This window comes from Lytechinus variegatus, chromosome 3 (assembly GCF_018143015.1).
Source record: "Lytechinus variegatus isolate NC3 chromosome 3, Lvar_3.0, whole genome shotgun sequence".
NCBI classification, from domain to species: Eukaryota; Metazoa; Echinodermata; class Echinoidea; order Temnopleuroida; family Toxopneustidae; genus Lytechinus; species Lytechinus variegatus.
The window spans coordinates 71505283-71524430 of NC_054742.1; the positions used below are offsets into that span (position 1 = coordinate 71505283).

Sequence of the window (19148 nt, forward strand, 5' to 3'; positions counted from 1 at the left end):
CGATTATTTCAATCGGCAATAATGAACCTATTTAGTAACAAAATATTTATTTATAAAATGATGTGATATATCATGAAATTGTATAAAATTTGATTTAAAAGTAAGGTAACGAATCTTATCTTTTATCATAAATTTCAGAAACATTCCGCTTATAGCGTATCATAAAAGATGGGCGACACAAAAGACGGTCCTTGGAAAGACCCTTTCGTGCAATCGGCCCCTGTATTTTTTTTTAAAAACCACATTTTTGCATTGGGGTCTGAGGAAAGTGATACATTAATTAGACTTTGAAAGCATGACTTGACAGTGAGAATAGTAGACATTTTTTGCTAGACCTAATAGACCATTATTTGAAAAATAATAGGACATTACTTAGAAAATAATTGGATAAAAAGTATAAATGGATTATTAACCAATCTAATGTAAAAAAATCCTATTATTTCAATCCAATCATTTCTTTCTGTTTGACATTCAACTTTTATGTACCTCGTTTTATCAGATCCAGAATTCAATTCACATTTATATGTTCTCCATTATTAAACATGAACATATATTCCAAAATCTTTATTAAAACTGTTTACTGTTATTAAAATGTACATGTAAATTGAACAAAAATTAACTACTTATTCTTTAATAATGTACAATGTGACTCTGCTCATAAGAATTCTGGTTTTGCAGTAAACTTTTATAAAACTTTTGGGTGAAATCCTGAGTATAAAATAAACACGAGTTGCTTGTTAATGGTATTTGGTAGGGTTCAGCTAATCTTGAATACTTTCTAGATAACATCTTAATATTCTTTTCACCTCAGCATATTCATAACATTTTTTTATGGTTTGGAGTTTTCTTGATATTTGCCATAAGTAGCAGTGGCCACTATAGATACATATTTATCAAAAATAATTCCTACTTTCAAGGTCTGCAAAATAAATTAATCCACAAATAATTGTGCAGTTTCTGGAAGACAGAGGCAAGTACCAAGCGATAGGACAGGCAGGTCCAAATTGCTTCAAGAACATTACATTAAATTCTATTGTTATGAACTATACTTCATTTCAGTCCTTTCCATATTTGATCTCACATAAATAGCCTAGAAGAATCAAAGCGTATTCATCCAGTACACTTGGTATTTCGTAAAGCTGTCCGTAAGATACGAATGACTTTAAACACAAATGGTAACCCTTTCTCATGACAATTGATAACCCTAATGTAATTGAGTTAGGACCTAAAATTATGTTCCAGTCGATCGTAAAGTTGTGCGCAACTTTACGAACAGCTTCATGAAACACCCACCAGTTTACTATCTCACCTCATTTTGATACTCGACTAACGCACATGCATCTTGTTATTAGTTAATGACAGATAATATTTTAGCATTAACTTGTGAGGTATATCTGGCAAGCCTCAGATAAACAAGCATAACGGATGATGCGCCCCTAAATAGGCGCAATAAAATTCTTTCCCTATCATAGCGGTTCTCTTTTAAAGAATGCCCGTTTCATGGCGTCCCAGTTTTGATGCACTAGAAGTAGAGATGCGTCAGAAATGCAGGGCTGCACCCAAAACATCTCACGCTTGGACGGTTGCTTAGAATCAAAGCAGGAACATGTAACATGCATAAGCACTCGCAAAAGTTACACATCCTTGAACCCATTATAGTACACAATAACTTTGATTTATCACATTATTAATGTGATACAGGCAAAAAACTCAATAACATTTCAGGGGGCCTTTTCATAAAGCTGATTGTAAGTTAAGAGCGACTTTAAGAACGACTGGTGATCCTTTCTTGTGGTAAATGATATTGACCATTAAATGTTCATTGTTGATTATTTAGAGTGTCAGAAAGATTCACGAGTCATTCTTAAAGTCGCTCTTAACTTACAAACAACTTTATAAAACACCCACCAGATAACCAGTGTGAGCTTGGGTAGGAAACAGACTAAAACGTGCAGTATTCTTTTCATTTCTTTTGCAATATTGACATTCAACTTCAAACCTAATGTCAAGGAAATCAAACTAAGGAAGCCTGATTGGCATGTCATATTATTAATTTTCTTTGCTAAATTCATTGAGAAGCTGTCTTCCTACAACCATTCCTCTATGCTGTACAAAACACTAATATGTTTATACTACCCACACTTTGGCATTGTTTTGCGAGCTGCTTCTCCTGAAATACATCTTGATCCACAAAATCTCTTGTCTGTTTTACTGCCTTGCCACCCTGTCGACAACACACGGCCATACATGATCTTTGGTCTTCCAATCTAAAAGTCATAATTAGCAAGAGGTTCTTTCAACAGTCTACAAAGCATTCTCCATTTGTCAGGATGGTTCTTCCTGATCTCCAGCTCAACCTCCTGTGGCAGTTTCCAGGTAGACTGGTTTGTCTTGGTATCGAGGAAAAAAATGCGCCCTCTAGTGGCCTCGCCCTCGGTGTCCCGATGCATCATCCAGCCATCGATGAGCTCCGATTCCTCCTTGTACAGACCACAAGAGCACTTCATTCTACCCACATTCTGAATCTCTTTGTCCACTTCCTCACAAAGCAGCAGTATCCGGTCGAGTTGGTCTGATTCCACCTTGTCAACGCGGGAGTAGAGATGGCGGTACTCCGCGTAGATCGGATTTTGAGAGGACGGAAGTGGCATGGGCGGACGTTCATCAATGGAAGGCTCCTTCGGCAGGCTTGAGAGGGGCGGTGCTCGCTCCCCTAGAGCTGGGGTCCCAGCGGTTGCTGGTGTAAACCTGTTGGCATTGATTGCTTTAGTGAGGTAAAGATCTTGATGCCTGGTGCCTGGGAAAGGATGCCGTTGGAAGTATTCTATGAGACTGGCTAGGGATGAGAAGACATCATTGCTCTGGAAGATACAAACTTTACCATGCTTCTGTTCTACCTTGATGTGGAAGATGTTCTTCCGGTCAACCCTGTTTGTAAAATATACAAGAGAGTGCACACTATATTACAACACAATTCATGCCAAAATCAATACTGCAGTGCAGCAAAGAACCAGTTAAATTGGGAGAGTTCAATGTTCACAATTGAGTCAGCCCAAAATATTCCACGCTAAAAAAAAACAGCCATTTTCACAACACTTTCCAACCTGCTGTCCAAACAAATGAAGGACTTCGATTAAATACAGTAATGATTAATTCTATTTTATTTACATGTCTACCCAGTAAGAACTGGGTAATCCTGTAAAAAAATAGAATTAATTTTAACATGATCATGTGATAAATTTGGAGGCTGCTCTGCCAAAGACTGCAGAATGATCTAACACCCAATCTTCACTTTGTTGAATTAATCACACATTTAAAGAGTGATGAATGGGAATAGTGGTATAAAAACAAAGGGCAACGTACAGACAGCAATTTCCTAGCAGGCATTAATCTTCATGAGAAACTCATAGAGCAAGCAATAAAGAAATACAAAGTATCATAGATATACTAATCACTGCACAGAAAACCAGTAGTTTCGCAATCCGGAAATAAAACACAACCACAGGATTTCCCTTCGCCAATTGTACAAGCTATTAATGTGAAAGTGGTCTTGTACTATATAGACTATGATCAAATAAAATAACTCTCGATGTACATGTATGTGTAGCTCGCAGTACTAGTCTTCAATTATCGCTTTGTATTTTAAAAATATCATTTATGAAGGAATTATCTTTTAAAACAAACCTTTAATACCCCACTCCCATGGCTCTTCATTCATCTAACTGCCCTATATTTTGCCTAAGATTGTTTCAAGGTTAATTTTATATATATTTAAAAAGAAGACTCTCATTTGCAATTCTGTTGCAAGTCAAATGATTGAAACAATTTACAGCAAACTTAATATTTACTTTGAATACCAAATTATATTATAAATAAGAGACATCACAAGATGAAATTTTAAACCTAAACTATATTCATCAAATTCATGAACCAAAGAGGCTTTAGGGGGTGATTTCCAAGATGCATTAAACATTCAGTGGGCAGAGGAAAGCTCAAAATTTGGCGGATCGCCACCATCTATCGGTTGCGGTGGACAAGCAGAAATTCGCAATGCATCATGGGAAAAAGTCAACATCTATCATGCGCAATAGTACTATAATGCATGCATGCATGCAATTATTCAGCGCTGGTCGACGCGGCTCGACCGGATATGCTGTTTATTAGGGTCCATGAGGTGGGAGAGAGATGTGCCCGCACATTTCTAATTGTTTTGGGGGTGCATTATTGCCAAATATTTATCATTTTCAATACATCACAGTCACATTAGTACACTAGCACCGTGTGCTGCCTGTGTCTGCACGCGATGCCAACCTCCAAGCTAGAAATTTGGCCTGTTTGCTGCAAGCAACCAATAGATGGCGGCATGGTGCACCATGTTGTTAATCCACCGAATTAAAGGGTGTTACATTGTACCTTACCAGTGATAGGTTTGGAATATGACAGGAATATTGCTATCTCATAGTATCATACAATATACTGCATGTTAGAGAAAATTTGAATTACAACTGGCCTTTAATCTTTGATATAAAAAATTTTGTGAACTTACACAATGGAAATGACAATAGTATCTTCCTGGGAATTGCTCTTCCTCAGTAGAAAAGCCCCTCTAGTATCCAAGTAGTACTTGAAAATTCTATCCTCCTAAAATGTAAGAAAAACAAAAACAGATAATCAGTATGCAAATTTTGTGCACACACATCCAAAAGGAAGTTATGACAAATTATTCATTAACCGTAGTACCGTATATTTTTTTCAATTAAAGATTCAAACACTTCATGGAACCTTTATTGCGTAATGAAAGTCATAATTTCATATCTATAAGACCGAGGTCAGTGGACGCCCTGTATCGCACAGGCACGTTGGTTCACTCTTGCTACACAGTATCAATCTAGTTATGATTGAAATTTTCCATAGGAATAATATATGTACAATACAAAGAATGGATATTAATCCATCAAAATTGTGAAATTATGAAGTATAAAACATTTTTATGGCTTTTCATGAGGTTATTCATTCCTATCATTCAACCTGGATGTCAACAAAGCAATATGAAGTTAACCCAAATGTTTGTGTTTTTAACTTTTTACCACGTACATGTACATGAATACGCAACTGTGATTCATCAAACATTGTCAGAACACATACAGTACAATGAGAGTTTTTTTCATTCCCTGGATATCATACACACATGATAACGCACAACATGGACAGTTAGTCCCAGGGCAGTTAGTACAGGAAGCCTTGTACTCAGGAAATGATGTCTAGAACTCAAACAGTACACTATTGCCTTTTTCAGTTTTGTTACACTGAAGGCCAAGTCCACTCAAATCATGAGTTCAACTTCAATTTCTTTTTCCAAATGTGGTACTGTATATAAACAAAAGGTCATGTCATTGTTTCAGAAATGTTCACTTCCTCAAACACCTAAAATATTATTTCATATCTTTCCTCGAATTTGATATGAAATCTTCTAGTGGCATTTTTCCGATGAAAATTTGACGAGCAGAAAAAAGGGTCCTCACTTTCAAAAGAGGGGGGGCACACTTGGGTTAAAACGGTATATTTACATTACAAATTTTGATTATGGCTCTCAAGGGGAGGGGGAATGGGCTGGCTGTGCCCCCCCCCTGGATTTGCCAGTGCTGGTGACAGAGTAATCGCAAGAGTGAGTGGTGGATGTGACAGCTAGAGCAGTAATGTTTGTAGGTGGGTGAAGTACAGGGAATGTCAAAAGCTTCTACACAGGGAATTATTTCCTAGGCTTGGGAGATGGAAGGAAGGATAAGAGTTGTGTGAGTCAGTGATGCAGAATGGGAGGAAGACATCACAGTGTTTGAGTGAAAATGAGATGGTGTTTGAGTGAAATTGAGATGGGGACTTTGATGAAGACAGATAGACCAAAGGGTCGTGTGGTCTAGTGGTTAGAGCATAGGACTAATTATTGAAAGGTTATGAGTTCAAATCCCAGGCTCTGCCATTATCTCCACTTTTACCAAAAAGGCCCGAGAGAAGGATGGTCTTGGCGGCAAAGCTAAATCGGGGTACTTTGGTATGCTGAGGGGGTATGAATACTATGAAAGGCATGTTTTAAGAACACTGAATTTTGAGTTCAGGATGATTTTTACGAGGCCGCCATCATTTTCAAGCTTAACCGCTCACGATGGCGGTCTCCTGCATTCATTTAAACTGTTATTTTCTTTCGATTGAATATTGCTTCTTGTCGATATTTATTTTTCATTGCTTTATTATGACTATTGCTTTATTACTTTGTGAAACTGAATTGTATCACCTTATTGTTATGTTGCATATATTATCTTGAATGCAGAAATAAATAAAATCAAATCAAATTTGAGGAGATGGCCAAAGAAGACATGGAATCAGTAAGTGGGGGGGGGGGGGGTCGGTTTGAGGGGGAGGATACACTTTGCCCATTTGAAGTGGAAAGAGGCGGTAAGGGCGACCGCAGAGAGTGTGACGTGGATCCATCCATCCACCCCGTTCAATGGGGACAATAATCAGATCTAAAACTTTGGACTACTACTTGACTTCACCAAATCTTCCATGGAAAAAAATTGTTACAGAAAAATGAATGCAAAAAAAAACCCTTAATAAGCAAAACTACCATTAACAATCCTTCCCCATCATTTCCACATATCACATGAAAAAGACACACAGACAATTCCATCTGTAAAGGTCATTAGTATTACTTATCATTATCTAACTCCAATTGATTTTCAAACATAACACTTATTAACACTTCTTTCATTGTCTCAAAGAGTTCTGCATCAGATTGAAATGCAAGTGGTTTGAATATGATTCATTCTCAAGTATCCAAAATAATAACAAGGAAATGATATTCAAGAGCTATTCTTAGGTGTCTCAATATCCTTTCACATTCAGTACAAACATAACTGACTTACTTTTCATTTGATCCTTGTGTTTACTATTAGTATCTTAGAGGCTGTTCTCACTACATTCTTAAAACTAGTTTAGTGGAAATTAGTTTAACGCGTAGCGAGAACGGTCGAAGTGGTCTTCCAAACCAGTTTGGAAAACCACCTCGCAATGTAGTCTTCAAGATCGCTTTGCCTCGTTAAACTGGTTTTAGCATAAGTGAGGACATAACCATTCTTCAGGAAGCAAACTTCACACATTTTGAGCGCGCTACTCCACACGACAGGTGTAGAATGCCTATGCTGCGGTTTCGAATTTCGCGCGAAACGTGTCACCCCACTGAGAGGGTATCCATAGCAACAAGAGCGCTTTACGTGAAGTGATTTAGAAAACCACTTTCGTGTGATCAAGTGGGAACGCTAGCAAAGCGGTCTTCCAAACTGGTTTCCTGAATCGGTTTCCAGTAAACTAGTTTTAGAAAGCGTAATGAGAACGTCCTCTTAGCTTCCATTTCAGTACCATGTCATTTATTATTGAATTGCATCATGTATTATACAATCTCCTCCAGATCGTTTCAGTTTATATACTGTCATGACTCAGTTATGAAAGCAAATTAATGGTAAGTACACATTTGTTACATCCAAGAAAAGTTTACTACATGTATTTGCCAAACCAAAACATTTACACGGACTTGTTTTTCAAACAAATATTCTCACTTTTACAATGCAAATTTTCCAGCTTTCTTTCTCAAAACGTCTCAGATATCCTTAAATTCATTCATCAAATTGAAAAAGAATTCACTTTCACTGTGTTAAACACTGTTTTCATACTTACCAACACTGATTAATAAATCATGCTCAGCTTCCCCTCCTTCCATCCCAAGCTTCAGACATTTACAAAGTTTGAAATAACTTCTAATTTTATGTATATTACCCGATATTAACACACAAAAAAAGAAACAAAATAGGTCTTCATCTTACCATCCCTGCCTTGTACAAACCAACACAAAAAGCTACTGAAAATCACAAATATGACCTTGAAAATGCAAGCAATATTGTTGATTATATGCAAATTAGGTCATGATAACAAAAAAGTTTAAAGAAACTTTTTTGTTATCATGACCTTACTTGCATATATTTTGTTCTGCTTGTTCCCATGAATATCGGCCGATGAAGGCGCGAGGCCGTAAGCTTGCCAAATAAAATCTGATCTAAAAGCCAAATAAAATCAGATCTAAAAGCTACGTCTCGCATCAATCTTGTCATTTTACATTTATTCATTTAATATGATGAGCTGCAGAACACGTTTTCCGGGTTTTTTTTTGTGGGGGGGGGCATGTTTTCCTCACACCCCAACATTTTGGCTAAGTAGCTTATGCTGTGCCGATAGACAGTTACGGAGCAACTTACCTCGGTATTTGTAAGTCTTCCATGGAAAAAGGGTAGGGACTCTGCATGTTGAAAGATGGTTGGTCTAGCTGGGATCTGAGGTGCTCCTGGTCCATTCCTCTCCATATTCTGGATCAATATATTGGGGAACCAGATCTTCTTACATCTGGGTCTTTCCCACCTCTAGACTGAAATTCATAAAATAAAATAAATAAACAAATACATCCATATCAAAACAAGGAACGCCTCTAGCAGTCTCGCCTGCATTTAACATTTCAATACAGCAGAAATGTTGACTTCCAAAACAACTAAAGATAACGTTTCAAAAAGAGAGGAAAAAACCAACACTATTTGATAATGATATCCTAATTTTGTTAACCTCGCCAAATATTTGACCTTTCCGGTCAGTGACACGAAATTACAATCATTCGAGGGGGGATGTCACCCTCCCACCATTAAGATATACATCCCCCCCCAATCATTTTGAAGTGAAAAATTATAATATGCAATGCGAAACAAAAATTACAATAAAATCTTAAATTGCGCTTTGCAAGCAAAATTCTGTATTTAAAAAAAAAACTTTTTGTCACTTTCCCTCCAATTCCGAAACACTGATTGATAGCCCTGATAACCATTAAATTAAATCTTTATGGAATAGGGACTTACCAATGCAAAATTATCTCATAAAAATCCCAAATCTTAACCTTTATATCTTTGATACCACAACATGGTCAAAACTTGTTGACGCTAAATGACCTTAGACCGATAATTATTATGTCAAATTTTCATGAATTAGGAAATCCACAAAAAAATGGGATGACATTTAAAAAAATCAGCTTGCTCATTGGATAATCATAACATTTGTAAAAATTGTTTTACTCAAACTAATACAAATCTTTTGTCATATTAACTTTATTATTCCTTGCTAGTATTTTTTACTTGTCTGATTTCACTAGGCCTAGATACATTCAAGTCACATAATTTTCAGCCTTCAAGTCAAGAACCGCACTTAAAACTTGTTACTCAGTTTTCTATTTCCCACTATATCACCATTTATCACTCACACTGCAATATCCGTATCTGGGATGTATTTCCTAAAGCTGTTTTTTCAGTAATTAAAGGCCGGTCACACCGCCAGAGCATTGTTGGAGTGGTTGTGGAGCGGTAGGGAGAGAGGGTCGAATTTCGCTCACAAATTTGGGGAAAAAATCGAAAACAAAAATAACTAGAATTTTAATTTGTCATGAGGACGAATTAGGTGATCTGTCTCTGATTTTCAAAAAAGAAAACAATTGAAATAAAAAATGGTGAACGATAGCGATTTTTTTTCTCTCCGCTCCATGACCGCTCCAACAACGCGGTGTGACCAGGCCTTAATGATATTCACAGAGGCCTGTCACGATCATGCATGTACTACATGCATTATTTTCTAATAATTAATAGACTAGTACAAGCCACATCAGATATCAGGATAGATGATTGGTGTAGTCGTAGATCTAGACTAGGCCTACCGTAAGGGCACTACAGTCAGTCGGCAAGCCCTGAAAAAGTAGCTTCTTTTATCCAAGTGATATTCATGACTATAGGGTTTTTGCATAGTTAATGAGCTTGGTGCGAACCAAAACACCTCTTTTTATTCTGCCATTGCTGCTCTAAATATTAACCAAATTTTCATGTTTTTGGTATCTTTGTAAAGAAGAAGAATCATTCTTTTAGGTCATGTGTTTGGAATTTTTTTAAAAAATGTTGTAATATAGGGAAAACTTTTGATATAAAACATGAAACAAAATGATTTTTTTCATGCAACAAATGTTGTTGTTTTCACACTTGATTTCTGTTTGAGTACAAATGATTTTCAGATCATAATAAAGCTGAAGATCTACGCTTTAATATGATATAATTTGTATAAGAAGATGTATCTTAGATGGGTCAGCAGCCAGCTTTTCATAGGCCAAGTACATTTAGCAGCTCAAAAAACAAGGATACTGCACTCTGATTGGTCACAGAGACCACACACCCACGCAAATTCCAATGTTCCCCACACTGGGCCTCTGCAAGGTCACACTCACCATGTGGTAATCTCTTCAAATAACCCGCGCCTGTTGTTGTGAAAACATTATTCAGCCAATCAGAACTCTGGATTTTATGTTACTCAGAAATTTTAGAAATCTCGTCTTGCATCTTGATGGAAAAAGCTGGCTGCTGACCCATCTAAAAGATGCCACATATCAAGAGTGACATTGTAAGAAAGTATAGAGTTTGAGCTTTCTGATGATATAAATAATGTTGGTACCTAAAACACAAAATGTTGCACAATTTGCAAGTGAAAACAGAGGATAAATTTTTTGTTTGATGCATCTTTTCTGGTAAAAAAATCACTATTTATATCAAAATATTTTATTCAAAAGAAATAACCAATATGAAAGAGTAACATTTACTCTTCCCAATGGTACAAAAATTATCAATTTTACTCCAAGAGAAAGTGGTTAAATTCTTCGAGAAAGAAAGTCTCACAATTCACGAGATTTTGCAGGGACATGAATTCAGCCACGAGAGGACTTGGATAAATCTGGCCCATTTGCTCATTAACACAGGGGCTTGCCGACTGACTGCACTAGTATTCAACCCGTTTGGAGGGTTTCCTCAAATATATAGAAACATAGAATTTACCTGAATTTCAGACCCGTCTTATTTCTTAGAGCAAATGCTGGTTATTCTTTTTCCGTTATTTTTTTCTTCAACCAGTCGACTTTGTGCGCGGGCGATCGATTTATACAGCGACGGTTTTTTGCACTAGTATTCAACCCGTCTGCACTAGTATTCAACCTAGCGATGAAAGATGGTCCTGTCTCTCAATCTGCCCTTGTCCCATCCGAATATGGACTAGACCATTTGAGATGAGACCAAACAGGGAATTAATCAAACCAGAGACTTACATAGATCTAGATCTAATTTACCAATATAAACCCTTTTGAGCTTTGCTATCTATCCTCACTAGGTTGAATACTAGTGCAATTCAGTGCAAAAGGCCATCGGCGCATAATTCGATCCTACGCGCATACAGTCGACAGATTGATAAAAAAAATACCGACAACAGATTACCCTGGAACAAAGGTATGAAATTAAGATACTTTCCATATTTCTAAATATTTTTGGAAATATATCAAAATCTTTGAATTATGCCGGGTTGAATACTAGTGCCCTTACGGTACGTAGACGTAGTCTAGATCTAGGACTACACTGTAGCGGTCGCGCCCCTAGCTTGACCACTAGGTGTGGTATATGAAACCAAGTGAACGTAAAACAGATAAATACCTGTGTTTATCTGTAGAGATTCCTCAGGTGTGTGTTCTTCGTTCAGTTCCAGCTTCAAATACAACGTTCGTCTGGCTCCAGTATCCCAAGTGGTCCAGCGCCCTCTCTTGATAGCCCCGTCGGTAGTGAACCTGTATGGGGGTGGGGGTGACTTACTACAACAGTCCCCCCCGTTCCATAAAACTCGGTCCCTCGAGTTTCTTAACCAGACATCAGTAGAGGGAGGAAAAAATTTTCCGCTCCCAAATACTCCAACCAGGAAACCTTATTTCCCAGCTGGGCACAAGCAAAAACGAGCTCATGTAGGAATTCCAAAACATTTTAAAAAAACACCCCGCAGAATGTATCCAAATGTATATTACTAGCAACAGCATGTACGCTTTGTCATATACATGCACCTCCTTTGCTATACTGCACAAGCCCCCTTAAAGTTTGGTAAAACCACTTGTGCAAAATTGTACTCCCCCATGATTAAGTATGATTTTTGCATAATTAGCCATCAAACAAAATCGTTCTTTTATATACAAAAACTGCAAAAACTGTCCAAAACGCTTGGCACAACTGTGCAAAAAACTTGCTCAACACCTTAAACTTTTTCAAAAAACAGTAACCTGAAAACATTAAAACCCGTAAAAACTTTTAACTTAATATTCACACCTCCCTGAGGTTCTTTCAAAAAATCCGTACAAAACGTATAAAAACAGCTGCATATATACACGTATATATATATATATAAAAATACAAAACCCGTACCAACACCCATATCCCAGGAGGGTCCCCCCTCCCCAGAAAGCTCCGCTTTCCCATAGCAGTGAGCTGCCGCTGTCCCTCCCTTGGTGAAGCACCCTCATACCAGGGCTGTGCAAAACGTAGCATTCCCGTTCGGATGGGAAACTGGCCCACCAGTGCCCATCCTAGGTCCCCCAGGTGCAGGAAGAGGGCGTCAGTGCTGCCATGATATGGAAAGGGCCATTTAAAACACTCCCCTCCAAAGTGGACCATGAAGCATTCCCTACATGGCCTAAATAGACAAAAACAACAACAGAAAACATAGACAAAAGGACACAAAAGGTACAAAGAGGCGACTCAGCTGATCTCCCCATAGGTGAAGCTACTGAAGAGACTACCCTTGCCGGCACTAACGTTACCAGCGAGAAACCTTCCCTCTTGACCATGCTCGTGTAATCCCTTTACGTACATTAGAGGGAATTATAAATCTTTCCCTCACTTGCACCCAGAAATACTCGACACGTAGTCTGATTGACCCAAAGGTAGGACCCTTCTCCCATTCCACCCATACCCGGTCGATGGGCAGCGGCCCATCGGTAACGCCCACTGGCCTCACCCTGACCGCCTTGTACAGGACTGGCTCCACCTATGCGCTGAACCCTTCTGGACTAGCACAAATACTGGGCAATCTTCCAGGCCTGGCCCAGTGGGAATTCCCACCTTTGCGGCCTGCCCCGCAAGAGGCATGACATCGTCCACCATCTCGCCAAATGTGGCCCAGCTTTGGAAAGCCTTCTATTCTTCGCAGAGGACCTCTGTTTCGCTCCCCAATAGTACGGCTGCTTGCCCGTGATCCGGTACAAGGGAACCGCAATCCCAGTGACACTTTTCTTGGGCTTTAATTTGAGCCCGAACTTAGCAAACCTACCTAGAACTTCTTCCAGGTTGTCCAAGTGATCATCAAAAATCCTTCCTAGGACAATTACGTCATCCAGGAACGCCAGGACAATCTGCCAAAGTGATCCCCCGTAGGATCAAGATTTCCAAGTGAGGAGGCAACTCGCCTCCCTCATCTACACTTAGCTGAAGGACCCCTTTATCTACAGTGGGAGGTCCCATCTCCCCCTCTATTTCTTCTGCTTCCCCCAGCACCTCAGAACAAGTCATCCTAAGGTGCCTATCAGTGGAGTTTATAACATAACACTCCAATGTATCCCCAGCCCTGTGAACCGAGCTAGGGACCAGGACCTGTAAACCTCCCTGTGGATTGAACATGAAACCCCCTAACCGTTGATCTAAGACCCCGGTGATCCGCTTGACTGCATTGGGAGGGACAATTACTCGTTTAAGCACATGAACCCGGGCGATTTGCCGCCCAGGATCATCACTGTACCACAGTGGGATTCTCTGGCCTCCCAGCTGCATGTGAGGATCTTGAAGGTGAATTGCAGCCTTGCGTTTGCTGAGGAAATCTAGCCCCAGGAGCATATGATCAGCTATAGGGGCTACATAAACTTCCTCTGAGAACACCTGGTTCCCAAGCTCTATGGAAAGGGGACCGACAATTGTCCCCCGCATCTTCATATCCCGTCCCGCTGCATGCAGGATCACTTCTCTCAGTTTAGGGGGCTGGGGGTCCAGTGACTGCAGGAGCCTATCCGAGATGATGGATACCTCGGCTGCGGTATCGACAACTGCGCTTACTGGCTGCCCCCCCTATAACAACTGAGACCTTGAGAGTAGAACGTGACTCCAACCTGCACACCACTACCTCCTCAACCTCGCTTGCACACCCAAGTCCAGGGAGAGCATCTGGAACTGATTCCAGACTGGCTTCGCCCCGGTCTGATATCTGGGTGTTCGAGGGACCAACTGGATCCCCCGCTGCAGCCGCAGTTATTCCCTCTACACAAGTAGCTATTCCTGTTGCGTTGTTCCCGGGGACTATCAGGCGCTCCGGCATGCCCTCTGCTATTCCTTCAGATGAGCCGACAGATGGCTCCTCTGAGCTACTGGCTAGCTTGGAACCCTCCATTTGGCCTCTGACGCTGGGGGCCGGGGGCTGGCCACCTCCTCCGACCCGCTGGAGTTTCCCTCCTGGTCCTCTACAAAAGAAACTTGCACCTTGGCCCTATTCTCTTGGACCAAGGGACACTTATTTTTGTAGTGACCAGTTTGGCCGCACTCATAGCAACGGTCACCACCAGGTGACCTTCCACCTTCGTACGCTAGCTTTGGCTTCGTCTGAACAGCCTCCAGGACCTTTTTGAGGTCCTGTTCCAACCCATCCAGACGCTGCAGGTCTTGTTCAATGTGGCCTAAGCGTTCTTCTGTCTTGCGCTCCAAGTTTGCTATCCTTCGCTCGATTCCGCGTTATTCGCTTCCCCTTCAGGCCTACTAGAGATTTGGGGCAGTTCCACTTCACGGACCTCCCTTCCATTAACCTGAGACACTGCTTTAGGGCGCCCGTACATAGCACGGTACACGTGCTGATGCCACTCAATGAGTTTAAGCGCCTCATCCACAGTAGATGGATTTCGCGTGAGTGCATGGCACCCCGCCTCTCGGTTGAGGGCGCCCTGGCACAGGCGAAGGACCACCTGTCTATGTGGGTAGGGGCCATCGACCCCTGGAAAAGCGCGCATTGCTAACTGGAGTACCCGGTCCGCCCATTCAGACAGGGATTCGGTGGGTGCCTGCTTGGCCGCCACAAATTCTAACTGCGCGGATTCGGATAGTCCTTCCTCCCCGAACCGGTGCTGTAGCCTGGATATCAAGTCTGCATAAAGCAAATTTGGCTCTTGGTCTAAGACCATCAGCAGATAATCCTCCGCCTTCCCTTTCAGACCCCAATATAACTGGCTTACACGCTCAGTGGCCGTCCAGTTGTGGTGATCAGCAAAGGCGGTGAATTTCCTGAAGAAAGCCCTCCAGTTACCCTTGCCATCGAAAGTGAGGGACTTTGGCAGCGTGTAATATGGTAACCCACTACCAGTCCCCCCCTGAGGAAGCATTTGAGTTCGCAGGTGACACCGCCGGACTACTAGGCGGCGAGGAGGAACTATACTGGGCTGGGCGTGTAATACCCGCCCGCACCTTTCTTGCACTGTAGTCTGGGGTAGGGGGTGGGGCTGAGGAGCCCCTTCCATCTCCTACCCTGGTCCTTATACCTGCCCCTTGCCTCCCCCCTTGGGAGGGGTGCTTAGCGGGGAGGTCATCACCTCCTGACCATTCGCTAGAATCACCACTTACCTGCATGCATCTACTTGCGTAGGGCTCATTAGCCCCTTCGCATACGAGGTGCCTGGGTCTGCCCCTCGGATCTACACCAACCCCCATGCCTGCCCCTCGGTTGCTTGGGGGCTCGGGCCCCCGCTCACCCCGTAGTGGGTGCGAGGGGCTGGTGCCCCAGGACCCACTAGTCTGGCTTGCCGCAGGTGGGTAATGATCATATGGATAAGCACCCCCTGGCCCCGCCCCATTCGGGTCTGGTTCCCTGCACGGGGTGCTCATAGTGGGACGCCCCTGGGGGTAGTGAAAATACTAGTTTCTCCCCCCTGGGTGCCCCCCGAGAAATCTACTCTTGCCGCTAGCTCTCGGTTATTGCACAGTACTGGACTGCACCCAAAAAGCTCAGGGGTTATCTCCCCATGATCCATTCTAATCCCTTGAATTATCCCAGCTAGAGCTGAGCTTAGCCCTAGCGACCTAAACTCCTCAAAGGAGCATACATTGATGGGGATTTTATCTTCCCCGTCCATGTTGTCTTTACCCTGATTGGTGTTACCCTATCCAGGTCCAGTTAGGCTCAATACTAAACCCAACAAAAACCCTGTTGAAGTTATCCCAAAATTGTTCAAAAAGCTAGGTCTAAATCCAACCCAATTTACCTTATTAAATTCTTTCCTGTATTTCCGGTTAGCAACTAAAATCGCAAAAACCCCACAAGTATTAACCAACTAACTTGTCTTAATTGGGTATTTAATTTCTTTCTTATATTTTTCTCCTAACAACTAATTTACAAAAAAGTCTAAAAGTATACCCTAATTAATTTGTATGGTTAGGCCCAGTAATACGCCCGACCTGAAACCTACTAAAATTATTTGAACAAATTCGGTCCCAATGTAAACCCAATTTATTTAATAAAAGCCAGTTAATTTCAGCCACCAAAAATTATAAAAACCGTAAAAGTCCAAAAATATACCTTTAACAGTTACTGGTTAGGCACAGTAATGGCCCCACCAAAAACCTGCTAAAGTTATCCAGAAAATCTATCCCACAAAATTAGGTCCAAATGTGAGCCCAATTTATCGTATAAAATTCTTGCTTTTATTATTAATTAAATTTAGTCCGGTTGTCACTAATAGTTTACACTAGCACTGCCAAAAAGAATAATTTTAGCTCTAAAAATATTTATATTAACCTTTAAGCCTAACTTGTGTTATTAATTTACCTCTTTATTTTATTAACCCTCGAAGCTGGTTCTATCACGCTGCAGTTCAAGTTCAGCACACAAAATATTTTATTCACGCCGAATCACCCCACACTCTCACCAAATTTTTTTTTTTTTTTTCTGAACTCCCCACTACAGTGAGCGGGTGGGTTCTCACACTACGCCACCTACGCCGCAAACACCCTACACAGTATATCAACACGTGTACACACGTCCTAGCCCAATCCGAAAATATTGGCTAACCTTGTTCTAGATCTAATCTAGATATATCGAACAATGAACCCAGCTTCGAGGAGCAAAACAACACGCTAAAACAACCACTGCACTAATAATATTATAATTGGAAAATAATACAATCAATTTCCTACCTATTTCTTGCCTCTAGCACCTTCCGCAAGGCCAAAATCGTTCTCAATCTCAAATCAGAAATCTTCACTCGAAAAATGAAATGCTCAACGTTGAGTCGACGATTCCAAAACAAGATGGCGGCGGCACTGGCCGTAAGCTCGGAAGATATCCCTACGCGGCTGCCCCGCTCCGTGGATCCCCGTTCCGAGCCGTTCTCCAGCCCAGCCGTATCACCCGTGTCCGTCCGCGTCAAGCACCCCAACAACAAAAAGTGCACTCACAAATCACTCGCAAAACGACACGAAATTCACCGAAACCACCAAAATCACAGTCAAAACACACAATCACATCAACGTAAAGCACTCGTCCACAACTGAAAACAGATATAAAAGCACCAAACTAAAAACAAACTCACAAGACACGTGTATTCTCCTTGCTTTAATGGAATTTTCCGTCACGGGACCGGAACTACCATCAGTCCCCGCGACGGAAACCTGACCAAAAAAGAGAGGGGATGCTTGCATAAAAATGTCCAAAATCAAGACTCAACGTCTCAATTCAGGACAAACGCAAACATATAACAAGGGACAATATTCATAGAATATACTTATTATGACAAGACTTTAAATTTAGTCCTATCACCCGTGATTAGCCCAAGCAAAAACTGATTAATCTCACTCGAGCGGCGACCATTTCCCCCAACGCAGCGGGGCATAGGATCAGCTCAACCGATGCGCAATAGGGGGCATACTCTAGATAGCTCAGACAATTATTCCCAAATTAATTTTATTTTTATTTTTCTTCTAAAATGCCCGCAAAAGCAAGCACAGTCAGGCTCGCAGCGCCACTGTAGCGGTCGCGCCCCTAGCTTGACCACTAGGTGTGGTATATGAAACCAAGTGAACGTAAAACAGATAAATACCTGTGTTTATCTGTAGAGATTCCTCAGGTGTGTGTTCTTCGTTCAGTTCCAGCTTCAAATACAACGTTCGTCTGGCTCCAGTATCCCAAGTGGTCCAGCGCCCTCTCTTGATAGCCCCGTCGGTAGTGAACCTGTATGGGGGTGGGGGTGACTTACTACAACAACACCATTCATCTATCCTGATTCCTGATATCTGATGTGGCTAAATTAGAAAACAAACTAAGAGTTACTAATAAAAAAAGAGAGCATCAGTATCACTTCATTATGTTTATATACCAAAACTGTCAATATCATTCCCACTCACATTCATAGCAAGGTTAGTATACTTTGCACAACACACAGAGCTAGGCAGTGGTTTGGCTTATGCGCTACTTAAATACATATACCCTAGAATCGTGATTTTACAGAGGAAGTTGTGTGCATAAAAATTGCACACACTGGCATTAGCAATAGCCTCTGTGTGTCATTCAAGGCTTAATGCCATAAATAAGTTTTTAAAAATAACTTTAAAGAAATAGAAACAAGAGCAATAATTACAATTGCGTTCCTTGAAGATATTCTGAGAAGTTTCCAAACGATTGGTTCGAAATGCTGGAATACTTGGTTAGGAGGATACAACAAATTCGAGGAAAATATCCAGTCACTAAGCTAAAAAGAAGTCGGGAGCAGAAATATCATCATTCAGCGTACCGATCAGTTTGCAACTTCCTCTATTTTCTGAACGCTCAAAAAAGCAAAAGGGAAAGGGGGATTCCCTGCTTGTTGTCTTATTCGGGGGGGGGGGGGTGGGGACACCCACTGCAGTTTTCACTTTCACATGAAATAGAAATTATTTCATATTATGATATATCATTTGTATTTACAATACGTCTTATTACCTTGTAACAAAATCAGTAATGATATAAAATCTCCATGGGTGTCGGATGGGTGACTTTTAGAAGTACGTATCCTTGTGGTAGAAATGTAACCCCCCCACTGGGGTGGGGCCTACATAATGGATTTTCGGGGACCAAGAAAAAAAAGGAAAGGGAAAGATGAAATGTACGTGATACTGTTTTTTTTTAATATGTCAAAATCTATCGAAAATAGATATTTAAAG

The 19148-nt window shown here is 40.9% G+C and overlaps 1 protein-coding gene across 2 annotated transcripts; it reads right to left on the reverse strand.

Moving 5' to 3' along the window:
• Window positions 1–186: 186 nt before the first annotated feature.
• LOC121411854 (tyrosine-protein kinase ZAP-70-like) lies at window positions 187–18763 on the reverse strand. Of its 2 annotated transcripts, none has more exons than XM_041604733.1 (4): window positions 18587–18763; window positions 8304–8470; window positions 4547–4641; window positions 187–2928 (listed from the first exon to the last, which is right to left on the reverse strand). In XM_041604733.1, the coding sequence occupies exons 2-4, from the start codon at window positions 8406–8408 to the stop codon at window positions 2268–2270; spliced, it is 861 nt and encodes a 286-aa protein (XP_041460667.1). In that variant the 5' UTR covers window positions 8409–8470; window positions 18587–18763; the 3' UTR covers window positions 187–2267. The 2 variants fall into 2 exon arrangements, with proteins under 2 accessions (XP_041460667.1, XP_041460668.1); XM_041604734.1 differs by lacking the exon at window positions 18587–18763 and adding an exon at window positions 18354–18483.
• Between the last annotated feature and the right edge of the window lie 385 nt (window positions 18764–19148).

Bases quoted from the DNA above. Each gene is read 5' to 3' on its own strand.
- LOC121411854 (XM_041604733.1), bottom strand. From the start codon at position 8,408: ATGGAGAGGAATGGACCAGGAGCACCTCAGATCCCAGCTAGACCAACC. The intron at 4,642-8,303 runs GTAAGTTGCTCC...CTTACATTTTAG, and splicing joins GAAGACTTACAAATACCGAG to GAGGATAGAATTTTCAAGTA. The intron at 2,929-4,546 runs GTAAGTTCACAA...TTTTACAAACAG, and splicing joins ACTATTGTCATTTCCATTGT to GGTTGACCGGAAGAACATCT.